The sequence below is a fragment of the Trachypithecus francoisi genome, unplaced genomic scaffold, assembly GCF_009764315.1.
Source record: "Trachypithecus francoisi isolate TF-2019V2 unplaced genomic scaffold, Tfra_2.0 Contig01585, whole genome shotgun sequence".
In the NCBI taxonomy this organism is placed as follows: Eukaryota; Metazoa; Chordata; class Mammalia; order Primates; family Cercopithecidae; genus Trachypithecus; species Trachypithecus francoisi.
In genome coordinates this window covers 8,632,228-8,647,555 of record NW_022681444.1, presented here as the reverse complement: position 1 = coordinate 8,647,555, position 15,328 = coordinate 8,632,228, and the positions used below count along the sequence as shown (strand labels likewise).

Genomic DNA, 15,328 nt, shown 5'->3' with positions numbered 1-15,328 from the left:
GGCCTCCCAAAGTGCTGGGATTATAGATGTGAGCCACGTGCCCAGCCCTGTGGATGAGTCTCTAAGTCTAAGAGCACAGACAGTGGGAGCCAGGAGTTGAGGGGGTGAGCTCACTGGGATGAGGAAGGGGACCCTGAACAAGACAGTGCCTCACAAGGGAAGGAGGATTCACCAGGGACCCATGGCCAGCCTGCCACACCAAGGCCACTAAGGTGCAGATCCCTACTGTGTTGTGCTATGGACCCCTCTGGCAGCAGGCGATGCCTAGGGACTTTTCACAATGAATTTTTAAATGCACAAAATAAAATACTGAGGATTACAAAGGAAAACAGTCTTCAAAAGACTTTTTGAAACAGTCCTCAAAATACTTTTAAAATCTTGTAATATAGCTCTTATTAATGTATTAAATAGCTGTGTCTTTATTCGCACATTAAATAACAAGATCCAGTAGCAATTGCGTCATTTCAAAGTAGTGGTGTGAATAATAACCACAACTGTTACCTGATATGAAATACTGGTTTCTGGCCAGGCGTGGTGGCTCACTCCTGTAATCCCAGCACTTTGGGAGGCTGAGGTGGGCAGATCACCTGAGGTCAGGAGTTCAAGACCAGCCTGGCCAACATGGTGAAACCCTGTCTCTACTAAAGATACAAAAATTAGCTGGGCATGGTGGCAGGCGCCTGTAATCCGAGCTACTCAGGAGGTCGAGGCAGGAGAATCGCTTCAACCTGGGAGGCAGAGGCTGAAGTGAGCTAAGATCATGCCACTGCACTCCAGTCTGAGTGGCAAGAGTGAAATTCGGTCCCCCGACCAAAAAAAAAAGAAAAGAAAAGAAAAAAAGAAATACCTGGTTTCTACCAGAGACAGTCACAAGCACTGTAATATTACCGTGGTTTGTTACCTGTGTTCTTAAAAAACTGAAATGCTAAATTTTAGTAAGAGGTTAGTGAAATAAAGTTTTAATTTTTCCCATCAGAGGACATGGAGCCCTTGAATTCTATCCCAGACTCCCAGGGTCTTCCAGGTTAACAACTCTTGCACTAAGGAATTGGCTCAATAAAACCTCAGCATTCTCACAGGAAGAGCCTAAAAAGGAGACTGGGATAAATTAGTGAGAAGTTCAAATTATGCAATTTTCTTTTAAAATAAATGCAGTTTTATTACTTTCCACTTATAGCCATTATAGGCAGTACATTAAATGAGTTTCTAGAGAAACCTCCTTTAAAAATAAAGTTATTTAAATTAGTCCAAGGTTTAAATATTTCCCCTGGAATCTTTTACATGACAACGTCTTAGCCAGACAATTTTTAAGAAACAAAATTCTCCATCCTAATTCCTATCCCTATCAACAGTCCAAATCTTAACCTTTCTTTTTTTTTTTTTTTTTTAAAGACAGAGTCTGGCTCTGTTGCCCAGGCTGGAGTGTGGTGACGCAATCTTGGATCACTGCAACCTCCACCTCCCGGGTTCAAGCGAATCTCCTGCCTCAGCCTCCCGAGTAGCTGGGACTGCAGGTGCGCACCACCCAGCTAATTTTTTTTTTTTTTTTTTTTTGTTGAGACGGAGTCTCACTCTGTTGCCCAGGCTGGAGTGCAGTGGCCGGATCTCAGCTCACTGCAAGCTCCGCCTCCCGGGTTTACGCCATTCTCTCGCCTCAGCCTCCCGAGAAGCTGGGACTACAGGCGCCTGCCATCTCGCCCGGCTAATTTTTTGTATTTTTTTAGTAGAGATGGGGTTTCACCGTGTTAGCCAGGATGGTCTCGATCTCCTGACCTCGTGATCCGCCCGTCTCGGCCTCCCAAAGTGCTGGGATTACAGGCTTGAGCCACCGCGCCCGGCCCTAATTTTTGTATTTTTAGTAGAGACGGGTTTTCACCATGTTGGCCAGGCTGGTCTTGAACTCCTGACCTCAAGCGATTTGCCTGCCTTGGCCTCAAATACTAACCTTTCTGAAGATACACAGTCCCTGTCCCTCTCCCTCACCCAAAAAGGGGGAAAAAAAATTGTGTCACCTTCTAAGAATCTGGTGAAAAAGTCTCCAATTACTGGAAATGGAGTACGAAGCCACTCATAAATAGAGATGCTACTATCTTCAAGGCCATCCTGAACACCTGCCATTCACGCCCATGTCAGGACCGAGGCTGGAAGTCATCCTCTGTCAGTTCCCACCCTGCATCTTGGCACTTTTCCTCCTCAATCTCTCATCGCTTCTGTCCTTTCCATGCTCCACCACACCCTTGGCTGGGTCCCCCTTTGGCCATTCCACCTCCACTCCCTACTATCAGGGCCATCTTTCTCAAATGCAGACCTGACCAAGTCACTCTCTTGCTTCAAATCCCCTAGAGATGGCTGCCAGCTGAGAGGTAGAAGAGAGCATGGGCTTGGGAGGTGGCCCTGTCTGCCAATGGTCAGCTACCACTTACTGGCAGTGTCATGGGGGGCAATGCTGGGATCATGATGTGTTTTGTAGGGTAGCTGGCAGTTTGTAGCTAACATGGGACATGTTTTTTGAGGGCCTAGGCATACACAGGCCCTCAAAAAATGGCTGGGGTTGTTATTCCTTCCGCCACTATAGTAAAAGTCTGAGCTCCTGAAGTAGGTTGGCACGCCAGGCCCTTCAGGGTTGAGTCTAGGAGCATCTGGCCCTCTACCCCTGCTTTCCACTCCAACCTCCCCAAACTCCTTTCAGAACCCCCAGGCCTCCTGTTGCTTGCCTCTCCTGACTGTTCCGTGACAAGTACCATTTACTCTCCCGAGAGTTCCCTCCCCAGCCTCTTCTGCTCTTCCTGGCCTCCCTATCTCCCAGAAACCTTCTCTAACTGGTCCTTCCTTCTCCCATCACCTCACCCACAACAGGTTGCTTCTCCTTTAACCCATTGGGGTACCTGGTATCTGTCTCTATCACCATCCTGCATCTATCACCCAGTAAGCAATCTGTTCACATGTCCCCTGCAGTACAGTAAGCATGGGCTCTGGTGGACAGGCCTTGTTCAAATCTCAGCACCAGCATGTCTTGAAGATGTTTGTTTCTGAGCCTCAGTTTCTCAACTGCACAACAGGGCAACAATGGCATGGCATCAACCTAGTTGGGCTGTCGGGAGGGCTCAATGAATCCCGCATGCAGAGAATTTCCGCATGGATGCCAACTGTGGCACCTGACACTGGGATGCTCACTGCAGAACAACCACGCCTTCTCTTATCTTACACCACGTCTTGTCTTCTGCCACCACAATGTAAACTGTGGGGTAGAGACCAAGCCCTCGTATCTCAGAGCCTTCTGTGCCTGCTCAGTGCAACGCAACGACACAGCACTGCTGGGTGAACTCAGATGCAGAATACCCTGCATTTGTTTGTCTTTAGCAACAAGGTACTGAATAATGCAGTTTAATAATCTGTTAACCTGTAATAAGAATAGCAATAATGACAGATAGTAAAGTTGAAAAACAAATGCAATCTGACCAGGAAAACCTATATAAAAGCCTAGGGAATGCAATGATTTGTTTTGAATGAAATATAAACCATGGCCAAAACCCTAAAGGTATAATATAAAAACACAGTTCTCTGTGCTTTCAAAAGAAATAGGATTTGCTCCAGATTCCTAATAGACACCACAGTGAGCTCCCCCGGACACCTTCCCAAAAGGTTCCGGGAATTCCTGCACTGGCCGCAGATCCAAACTGTCCAGAGTCAGCCTGCTAATACCCACAAAGGCATTTTTATTGTCACAGGCCATTTGCAACAGACTGAAAGGCCTCCCCTTCTGCTGCCAACCATGGATGGTTTGAAAGCGTTCATTTCACATTTCCTCTTCTTTTAACATGTCTTCATGGACTCCTGCGTCAGCTGACACCAGAGTCACTGGGCTACCCGATTTCCCCAGAAAGCCTTGTTAGCCATCAGTATTTTTATTGCTGATCTGGGTAAATGAACATGACCCTCCCCACCTCATGGTATTTTGGCTTCAAAAAGCAATGCCTAATTCTATTCATGGCCTGTCTTTAAACACAATTTTAAGGTATTCAACGTACAACACTATTAGCTACATTTGAGGGCTTCTAAGACAGATAAAGACTAGGTTTCTATAGAGAATTTAAGAGTAATGTGAAAGAATAATAGCTAATACTGACTGATTCCGTACCGAGCGCCAGCACTTCATCTGCACTGAATCCCTATAACCTTATTAGGTAGACTCTATTATGAAGGCATTTCAGGGCAGGAATGGAAACAGAGACGTGAAGTTACTGATGGCCTCTCCCTCCAGCTACTCATCCATACATCAGCTGCCTGCCCATCATCTAACTGTCTCCTGTGCTTCACTTGCTCTCATTCTCTCTCCGTATCCACGCACCCCAGCCCCACTGGCCATCCTCTTCCTCTTTGTCCCCCTTCTGTCAGTCTTCCTTCCCTCCCAGCTTGGTTTTTTTTCCCTTTCTTGTCTCAACCTTTTTGTCTTTGTCTCTCACTCTCTGTCTCTATAGATCTCCCCCTTCTGTCTGTCTCCCCTTCCTCCCTCTCTTCCTCCCACCTGTTTCTCTCTGTCTTCCCTATCGCCAGTATTCAACACATGCAATATAACAAAAATATTTATGGTGTAACATGGTAAAGAAAGTAGGATTTGAAAACCAACTTCTTCTTTTTTTTTTTTTTTTTTGAGATGGAGTTTTCGCTCTTGTTGCCCAGGCTAGAGTGCAACGGCGAGATCTCGGCTCACTGCAACCTCCGCCTCCAGGGTTCAAGTGATTCTCCTGCCTTAGCCTCCTGAGTAGCTGGAATTACAGGCACCTGCCACCACGCCGAGCTACTTTCTTGTATTTTTAGTAGAGACAGGGTTTCAGCATGTTGGCCAGGCCGGTCTTGAATTCCTGACCTCAAGTGATCTACCGGCCTCGGCCTCCCAAAGTGCTGGGATTACAGGCGTGAGCCACCGCGCCCGGCCCTGAAAACCAATTTCTAGAGCAAGCTTGTTCAACCCATGGCCCACAGGCTGCATGTGGCCCAGGACAGCTTTGAATGTAGCCTAAAACAAATTTGCAAACTTTCTTAAAAACATTATGAGATTTTTGGCCAGGTGCGGTGGCTCACATCTGTAATCCCAGCACTTTGGGAGGCTGAGGCAGGAGAACGGCATGAACCCAGGAGGCGGAGCTTGCAGCGAGCTGAGATCGTGTCACTGCACTCCAGCCTGGGCGACAAAGTGAGACTCCGTCTCAAAAATAAAAAAAAGAGAGATTTTTGTGGAATTTGTTTTGTTTAGCTCATCAGCTATCGTTAGTGTTAGTGTATTTCATGTGTGGCCCAAGACAATTCTTCCAATGTGGCCCAGGGAAGTCAAGATTGGATACCCCTGTTCCAGAGTAACCATTCTACTCATCTGAGGACAAAGTTACACTATCAAAACTAAGTAATTATAATTAGCAAGCTATTCCTAATAGCTTTGAAACTGTAACTTCACTATGTAAGAAAACAAGACTGGCCATAAGCTGATAATTGTTAAAGCCATATAGTAAGCACATGGGAGTTCATTATGCTGTCTACTTTTGAGACAGTTTTAGGCTGAGTGAGGTGGTTCATGCCTTTAATCCCAGCACTTTGGGAGGCTGAGGTGGGAGGATTGCTTGAGCCCAGGAGTTCAAGACCAGCCTGGACAACATAGTGAGACCCATCTCTATTTTTTTAAATTAAAAAAAAAAAAAAGAGTTTTAAAAAGTGACACTAAAGAAGAACAAACCTATGAACTTATTTTATAAATTGTTCTTCTGTGTGTTTAATTAAGATCCACCATTATGGAGGAAAAGTCAAGGTCTTCCAATGTCCCATTTGATCTTTAGTTCTTACATATTTAAAGAAGCTATCCATTTTTTTTTTTTCTGCTTTTATTTCAGATCAGTGATTATACTGGCACGATTACAATGACTTGATTTTACAAGGTGATAAGTAGCACCAGATTTTCAGTTTTCATGTTTGAGGCTGTGGAAATATTGTCTCTGGACAGGAGAAATAAAATGCCAACCATGAGCCAATGGGAATTTATCTTCCACAATTAAAATATTCACTACGGGAATAACAGAGGGTTAGAGGAAGAGAAGAAATTTTTCAGCCAAAAATCAAGGACAGGAAGTATTAATTATATGCATCAAAACAAACTTAGAAACAAACCGTTTCATTAACAAGAAAAACTATGGGTGGAATCAGCTCAATTCTATCATCACTTCAACTATGAGAGAAAATGGTAAAGCCATCGTTTTAGGCCGCTAAATATTTGCTCAAAATAACAACTTACTTTTCTGCTAGGCTCTTGTTCTGTGCCAGGCTCTCTGCTAAACAATTTACATGAAGTCTCTCAATAACTCCGTGAGGTAGGGATCACTACAGGCCTTATTTTAGAAATGGGAACACCAAGGTACAGTGAACCTCAGTGAATGCGCAAGACCAGCCAAGAGCACAGATGGCATCTGGGTCCAGGCTGGCTGACTCAGGAACTGCCTGCCTGTGCAGAAGAATGGGACCTAGGAACACTGTGGGAGCCATAAACCTGCCTGGACTAAAGAGCATCTCAGAGGAATCTCCTATCAACATAATACAAACATACATTTAACTCTTATCGGTTTCAGAGCTTTCCTTCAATCATCTTATAGACCCTCAAAACAATCCTCTAAGGTGGCTGAACAGAGGATGGTCTCTCTGTCTTAGAGGTAAAAACATGGAAACTCAGAGAGGTCAGAGGAAAACTGGCATCTCCTGCCTCTAAACTGAAAAGTACTGCCACCTAAACTGGGGCCTTTCCTCTTCTCTAGAAACCTCAGAGCGCTGGTGTGAACATGAAGTGAGGCTGTACATGAGTTGCTCAGGCCGGAGCCTGTGACATCGTAAATGGTCAGTTAATAGCACCCAAAATGAAATGGACGGACTGGCCTTTTATTAGGTAACAGAAAGAGTCTCACTTCCTTTGTTACTGAACAAGGGAAGTATCTGATGACCTCAGGAGAGAGCAGAAAGCAAGCATAAGCTTCTCCAAAGCTCAAGTTCTAAAAGCGAATATGTAGGGCTGGCACCACATGAAGCATCCGCTGGAAAGTTAGCTGCTGAAAAGAAGCATTTAAAAGTGGGCCCTTAAAATAACTTTCGAAAGTTCAGGCTGAGGGCAGTGGCTCATGCCTGTAGGGATGCACTTTGGGGAGGCCAAGGTGGGAGGATCACTTGAGGCCAGTAGTTCAACACTGGCCTGGCCTGGGCAAACTAATGAAAATAGTGAGACTCTGTCTCTACAAAAAAAAAAAAGAAAAATTTAAATTAGCCAGGTAGCATGTGCCTGCAGCCCCAGCTACTTGGGGAGCTGAGGTAGGAGGGCTGCTCGAGCCTAGGAGCTCAAGGCTGCAGTGAGCTGTGACTGTGCCACTGCAGTCCAGTCTGGGTGACAGAGCAAGATCCTATTTCCAAAAACAACAACAACAACAACAACAACAACGAAAAGTTCAAGAGTGCAGTTCACAGACAATAGTATTTGATTCTACAGTACACAACTGTCACATACATGTACAATATTCATGCACAATGTATGTAAATACAAACACATGAACAAATGAAAATAAAAAGAAAAGAAAACCCTGAATTCAAAAGGCTAGTGTTCATGTTTTCTTTGACGTCTCCAGGGGAAAGAAATAATCAGATAATTCAGTGTTCAAAGTAGACCGAAGATTGCAAAGCGAAATGGGCTCCTGGTAAATAGATACTGCTATAAACACGCATCTTCACAAAAAGTTGGAGAGCAAAATTCACATGTTATAAATGCTTATATGTGCACACAGTATTTCTAGAAGGGCACACCTAAAACTCCAGGGTGATTAACTCTAGGAGGGGAAACTGAATAGGAGAGGGAATTACTTATCACTAAGTACCCTTTCAGGATTTCTTACATACAGGTATTTTTATACACATTTAAAAAAATTTAATCCTACTGCTAAAGCTAATCATTTTGCCAGGATCAGGTTTCTAGAAGAGAGAAAGAGACTACTCTTATATTTCAGGGATTAATTGGAGGAGTTTCTGGCTGGAGATACCATTTTAAAAACCACAGTGAATTCCAAAAAAGACAAACTGTCACAATCAGAAGAGCATCCAGTGGCTAAAAGTGGGCTCTCCCGAGCCAGATAGCATGAGTTGAAATCCCAGTACCCACACTCACTGGCTCTGTGACCCTAGACAAGTTACCTAACCTTTTGATGACTCAGTTTCCTCATCTATAAAATGGAAATAATGATAGTGCTATCATGAAAGATAAGTATATTAGATCACATAGAGTAATGAAACAGTATTTGGCACACAGTAAGCATTTAATAATTGTTAGCCATCTTTATGTTTACCAATGTTGCCTTGACAGCTAGGCTGAGTAGCAGGTAGCACGCACCATCAAACTGCATTTATGGTGGAAGCTTCTTTGATAGAACGATGAAAAACTTGATCTCATTCAATTCTCTCCCTGACATGGGATGCCTGGGACCCTGAGAGGGCGTCAATAAACACTGACGGACTGACACTGATTGGCTGATTTAGGCTGTCAGTGAAAGTGGGAAGCCTGGATTACTTATCCAGATGTTAGGAACTATTTTGCCCAAAAGACAAATGGCACTTTCAGTCTTTAAGAGACAATCACTGAGGCTTGTTAAAGTCTACCAACCACAAAATAATTCCATTTACTTTCTCTAATTAAATATAACAACAAAAAGAAGAAAACTCAGTAAGAAAGAATTCCCAGAGTGACACCTTCCTAGATGAAGGCTTAACCCAAGGCAGTCTGCTGTACTAGAACTTTTTTTTTTTGAGACCTGAGAGTCAACATTATAATTCATTTCAAGACATGTTGGAGTAAGATGTTTTAGATTTTTCCCCAAAACAATAATTAAACCAGCCAGGTCCATACTAAATCTCCAGTTTACTCCCAGGAAAACAAAACAATGCCGTGGCAAAGCCGTGACCTAAACTTTGCTCCAGCTTTGCAGTTACAAAAGTCCATTCATCCCTGCCTTAGACACCCATCTGCAAAGTGGAGATGATGATGCCTAACACTAACTCGTTACAGATGTAAATGAGAATGTGCTCAGAATTTTGAGCAACTTGGAAAAAATAAGCGATGTATTAACTGAAGATGATTTGGACTGCTCAGACGTCAACTTTTCGGGACAAATAAACCATCTCCACCTTCCAAATGCTAGGCTCCGTGAGCCCACTCCACCTAGATGAGCCTTCTCTGGGCCATTCAACCCCCGGAATCTCAGAAAGAGAAGAGAAGTGAGGTACACAAACTGTGGCAAGAAGGGCAAACACATTTCATCCACATCACTAGTGTGAGCTACATATGTGACTCCAAGCAGGCAATCAGGGTAGAGTCAGAGGTTAAGGAAAGAAAAATAGGTTATAAAATTAATGAGCCCTCTGTTTATTTCTCCTGGTTTTTAAAAAAGAAAACCATGGCATTCTAGCAGAAATCCTACTTGCTCTAAAGTGAGCTTCACATTTCTACTCTTTTTTTTTTTTTCCTGAGACGGAGTCTTGCTCTGTCGTGCAGGCTGGAGTGCGGTGGCGTGATCCTGGCTCACTGCAACCTCCACCTCCCGGGTTCAAGCAATTCTCCTGCCTCAGCCTCCCGAGTACCTGAGATTACAGGCGTGTACCACCAAGCCTGGCTAATTTTTTGTATTTTTAGTAGAAATGGGGTTTCACCATGTTGGCCAGGCTGGTCTCGAAATTTTGACCTCAAATGATCCACCAGTCTCAGCCTCCCAAAGTGTTGGGATTACAGGCGTGAGCCACCGCGCCCGGCCACATTTCTACTCTTATATTTTAAGTCTTAAATGAAAACAACTGAGAAGAACAAGTGCCACCCCATCTCTAAAGCACAGTCTTTCCGCTGAAGGCAACGATCTGGGAGCACTAGTCTCAAATCAGATCAATTACATAGCCACCTAGAAGCAGCGAAAGTGAAGACCCATAACCCTTAATTTACTTTTTTCCATTTAGAAAACTAAAGACTACAACAGGAAAGAAAAATAAAATAAAACACATGTAATTAAAGAAGGAGAGCAGGTAGAAAGAACGCAAAAGTGAAGCCCCCGTGGCCCTGAGCTTCACTTAAGGAACCGAACATGACACCCCAGTACTCTGGGGGACTCCTTGGAAACGCCTTCTTAAATGGGCTGTGATCTCTCTCTCTTCCCCTGAAAAGTCAGCGAATTCCTAAGACCTCTTCGTGGTCTGCAGATAAGATGGGGGTGGGGGAGATGGAAAGATCACTTGAAATTCTGTATCCATAAATGGTAGAGTGGTGTTCCTTGTGTACATGATGCTTAATGGAAATCGCATGTTTTCACAAACACGGGTCGATCTTTTTAACACACAATTCCAACTAACGGTGAAAATTCCATAACGTGGGATCCCAGGGATGTTAAGGCCTGTCGAGTTCACTTTCTCAAACTTTTTCGGGGGAGCCCGCAGTGTGGGGCCCCGGACGCCATCGTCACCATCCGGCGTGGCTCTCCCCGGGCTGGCGCCGGGGCTGGGGGCCACGCTCCGCCGCCGGTGCCTAGGGGCCATCGCGACAAAGAGAAAGAGACAGAAACAGAGAGAGAGACAGAGACAGAGAGAGAGAGACAGAGAGAGAGAAGAAAAAAGAAAAGAGGAGAAGAAGAGAGGAGAAGAGAAGAAGAAGAGAGGAGAAGAGAAAGGAGAAAAAGAAGCCTCGGGGAGGGCGCAGGAGGGAGCGCGCGGGCGGCGAGGCCTAGGAAGGTCCCAGCAGCAGCGGGAGGGCGCGCGACTACTCAGCCCAACTCGCGCGGCCCGGGCTTACCTTCCAGATAACAGCTGGAGGACGAGGACAGCCCCTTCTTGGATTTGCAGCCCACCAGCTTCAGGCAGATCTCCAACATTTTCCCGCGCCAGCGACGTCGGGGGCCAGAGCCCCTCTCCCAGCTCGGTCCGCGGGCCCGGCTCAGGCCCGGCTCGGCCTGCGCGCCCCCCCGGGCGCTCCCGGCCCCGCCAGGCCGCCCTCACCGGAGCCCCGCGCGCCCGCGCCCGCCCATGGCCGCGGCCGCGTCTCCGCCTCGCCAGGACGCGCCTGTTAACAAAGGGCCCGGAGAGGGCGCCCGCCAGGCCGTCCCCGCCCCGCCGCCGCCTGCGCCTTAACCCCCTCCTGGCCGAGCCCGTCCACACCCTGGGGCCCCCGGCGTTCCTGAGGCCGAGCCCGGCCCAAAGCCACCGCCGCTTTCCAAAGCCAACCCGGGCCAATGGCGATCCTCGCAGGGGGAAGGCCGCGCGTGGCCGGAGGAGGTCTTTCTCCGCCTGGAAGCGAAGTCCCAACCCCGGCGGGGAGGATGCAGGCCTGCTCCACTCCACTTTAGAAGCCGCGCGCAACTCCACCGCGGCCTGGGGCGTCCCCAACCTGCACCGCATTTGGCGAATTTCCCGGTGCGCGGTGCCAGGCAAACCCTCTGACCCGAGGACGCTGGTGAAAATGCAAATTCCTCTGCAGTTACCAATACTAACTGGTCTCATTTCTACTCAACGCGCGTCCTGTGATTAAGGCTGAGGCAGTGGGTGTCTGGGGAGGAAGTCAGAGCTGGCACCCACAGGACAACCACACGGGCGGACGACGCTCCGGTCAGGCCGCACACCCAGACCAGGATGTGAGGTCAGGCTGCAAACAGACGGGTGTGAGTTCAGAGTGAGAAGCCTTAGTCCCCACAATGATAATTTTCAGATGCAAGGTCTGAGCCTCTTCTCTGATTCATTTTCTTTAACAGAGAACTTTCCCCCTTCCTTTGGCCGAGTGCCACGGGGTGAGGGTGGGGAGGAATCATTATTTAAAATCCATTTCATTCAATTCTTTTAAACTCTTGTTTGGACTGACCACAGACAATGTTATAAAGTAGCAGCAATCACAATCGTGTTATTGGCACAGACCCAGAAATCTAGGTCAGAGGGAAACAGTAAGGAACCCAATGGCACCAAATAATTCAGTAAAATCAGGTAAGTTCCCCTCATGACAGGAAAAGTAATTTATTTCATTTATTTATTTCATAAATGGTGTTAATCACAAAACTGCAAAAGGGAGAAGTTTAGTTCACATCTTCTAGCCACAAAGAGTAAGAGCTGACATGTATCGAGCTCTTCCCGTGTGCCATGTTACCTTCATTACTGCATCTGCGCAATTACCCCGTGAGGAAACAGATTATCCCAATTCTTCAGGTTAAAAAAACAAGCAAACAAACAAACAAAAAAACCCACAGATGCTCAGAGAAGTCAAACACCTTGACCACAGCTGGAAACAGGCGGAGATGGACTCAACCCAGGTCTGCCTGGCTCCAAGGATCAGGGTCCTGACCAGTGGATGATGTTGCCCCTTCACACCAAGAATAAACTCCAAGTGGATTAAAGCATTGGATATCTTTGGTCAAATACCTAGCACTGTCATTATATGTTTCAGAGAAAGCCTTGGTTATGAGACCCTGGCTACTTTCTAGCCTATCCTGTAAGGACAAAAACCAGAGTATCTTGAGTACATCAGGAACGGCTAAGTAACAAGATCTTCACTTAGCTCTGCCAAGAACAGCACATAAAAACTCCAACTGGACTGGATGTGACTAGTGTATATCACAGGGGTTCTCGGCCAGGATGTCATTAACTTTTCACGTGTGTCCTGCCAAATTCTGATCAACATCCAACATGCATTTTTACTGTAATTGAATGGACCTACTGCTAGAGTCGTGGTACCAGATCAGGCCTCATGAGCATCCAAGAGAGCACCATCAGGGACGTTTGCAGCTCTCATCATCTGGAGATGCAGGACGACAGGGTCCCCAGGGGATGGGTGCAGTGACTCTGGATGCTTTCTATGATCTGGGAGGCGCTGTTATTCTGCTGGACAGCCTGCATGTGGTGACTGCTAACGTGTTTAGTGTTGTCTTGAATCTTTCAACCTCTACACATAATGCCAAAAATAACTCAAAAGGGTGCCACCAGTACCAACAAGTGAAAAAATACATTATCTGTCTGTTTTGTTGCCCTTTTAGAAAGTTCAGGGGCCTTGTTTCAGACGATAAAAAAGTCTTTCATTATATAGCATTTCATATTAAAGGGCCATATTCAAATTGGCAGCTTAATGCCAAGAATTACACATTATTAGGCATTTTGGAAATTCTAGCCATATCCTTCAATACTGTCTGTTAATACAGGCCCAGATATTTGCTTGCCTTGTGCTGTACTTTATATTGGTATATAAGTTTATTTTTTAAAGCTAATTATTATTACTAATATTCCGCTCCTGAGTCTAAAATGATCTTATCCTCTTAAAATGAATAATGCTTATAAACTGTATCCAAATCTTTTTTAGGTATAAAACCATACATCAACAGATCTAACAAAACACTGAATTAGTGGCAATGAACACTGAAAAAACTGCCAAACTCTACACTACCGTATCAAACCTGGCCTATTCTTTCCAGATCCAGGTTTTGATGCTTTTGAAACTCATTTGCCAGATATGAAGAGCATTCTGTTACAAGCAAATAAAGGACAGCTTCAATCTTCTTACCAAAAGAATACCCCAAGAAGGATTCCTTCTAATCAGCCTAAGACCTAAAAGCCATTAGCTAAAAAGACTTTTTAAAAAGAAAGAAAGGGAAAGGAAAGAAATTAAAGACTGTGAACCAACTTTTTTGCTACGTTGCATTAGTTTGGGAAGAAATATACTTTTAATGTGCATGTAATATGTGCCAGTCACTCTTAAGCCTCACAGCAACCTAATGATTTTGTATAGTTTAATTCCATTTCACAGGTAACAACTGACTGGAGGGAGGGGGGAAGTATCCTGTCCAAGTTCACACAGCCAGGAGATAGTAAAGGAGAAAGGTCTTGAACCTTGTAAAATGGCAGAAAATTTCCAATTTAAGTGAGAGGTGGATAATATAAGTAAGATCAGAAGATGAAATAAATAACATTAACTGTTGGGAAAACATATCTTAGGAGACAGTAATTCAGAGAACGAGCTATTTAAGAATTTTTTTTTGAGACAGTGAAAACCCATCTCTACTAAAAGTACAAAAAAATTAGCTGGGCGTGGTGGCGGGCACCTGTAATCCCAGCTAATCGGGAGGCTGAGGCAGAGAATTGCTTGAACCTGGGAGGCGGAAGTTGCAGTGAGCAGACATCGCGCCAACACACTCCAGCCTGGGTGACAGAGCAAGACTCTATCTCAAAAAAAAAAAAAAAAAGGAATGTTAAGAAGGAAAGGATAAAATCCCCAATTACATTAAAGCATGGGATCTGAACAATGTTTCTAAAAGTATAATCCATGGACAATCTATTTTGAATAATGTGGGGCTTGCTTAAAATGCCGAGTCTTGGTTTCTAGTCTAGAATCAGGATATGTGCAATGGGCTGGATCTGAAGTTGATCTGCATGCATATGGAAGACGGAAATCCACTGTTTAGGGGCCAGGAGCGGTGGCTCACGCCTGTAATCCCAGCACTTTGGGAGGCCGAGGTGGGTGGATCACCTGAGGTCAGGAGTTCAAGACCAGCCTGGCCAATACTGGGAAATCCCGTCTCTACTAAAAATACAAAATTTAGCCAGGCATGGTGGTGCACACCTGTAATCCCAGCCACTCGAGAGGCTGAGGCAGGAGAATCGCTTGAACCTGTGGAGGTTGCAGTGTGCCAACATTGCGCCACTGCACTCCAGCCTGGGCAACAAAGCAAGACTCCGTTTCAAAAAAAGAAAAGAAATCCACTGTTTTGGAAGAGGGAAGAGTTGCTTATTTTCACTGGGAGTAGGACAAACAGGAATGGATATTTCTAAAATTTAATTCATTTGAAAGCAATTTCCGAATTTAAGATATGCATAACTCTAGAACAACTTACCAAAAGAAGACTCTTCTTGGATGATTAGAGGAGAGAGACTGAATTTTTTTTTTTAATTTGGAATTTAGTCCTATTGAAAAGCTGGGCAGGCACCCACCACAGAAGTGGGTCAAGGGAAGGAGGCAGGATTCAGGATGTGGATGCTCCATCTCTCAGCAGCAGGACTGGGTGTGAGTGCAGGTGGAACAGAGACAGATGAACCTGACAAGAGGCCTGGCTTGGGACCCCAGGACCAGATGACCCCAGGTCTGGACGACGCCTTCACTGTTTCCAGCACAGCTAGTAGCTTTAGGGGGAGAACAGCAAAGATCTTGAGGTATGTGCACACTATTTCACATGCAAATGCCAACAAAGCCCACTTTCTCTGATTCAGCAAACACTGTCCAGTGAGAGCCTGCCAGGTAGGTCCTCTAGCTCTG

The 15,328-nt window shown here is 45.4% G+C and overlaps 1 protein-coding gene across 2 annotated transcripts in view; it reads right to left on the bottom strand.

Moving 5' to 3' along the window:
- Nucleotides 1–15,328, bottom strand: part of ABL1 (ABL proto-oncogene 1, non-receptor tyrosine kinase) — a 182,938-nt gene that overhangs the window by 44,082 nt on the left and 123,528 nt on the right. Inside the window, exon 1 of one of the 2 annotated variants that reach the window (XM_033194142.1) lies at nucleotides 10,841–11,695. The exons of the other annotated variant lie outside the window; for it this stretch is intronic. Within the exon in view, the coding sequence (XP_033050033.1) occupies nucleotides 10,841–10,919 (79 nt within the window). The 5' untranslated portion in view covers nucleotides 10,920–11,695. Of the gene's footprint in view, nucleotides 1–10,840; nucleotides 11,696–15,328 lie in introns of those variants that run through there. 2 annotated transcript variants of the gene reach the window in all.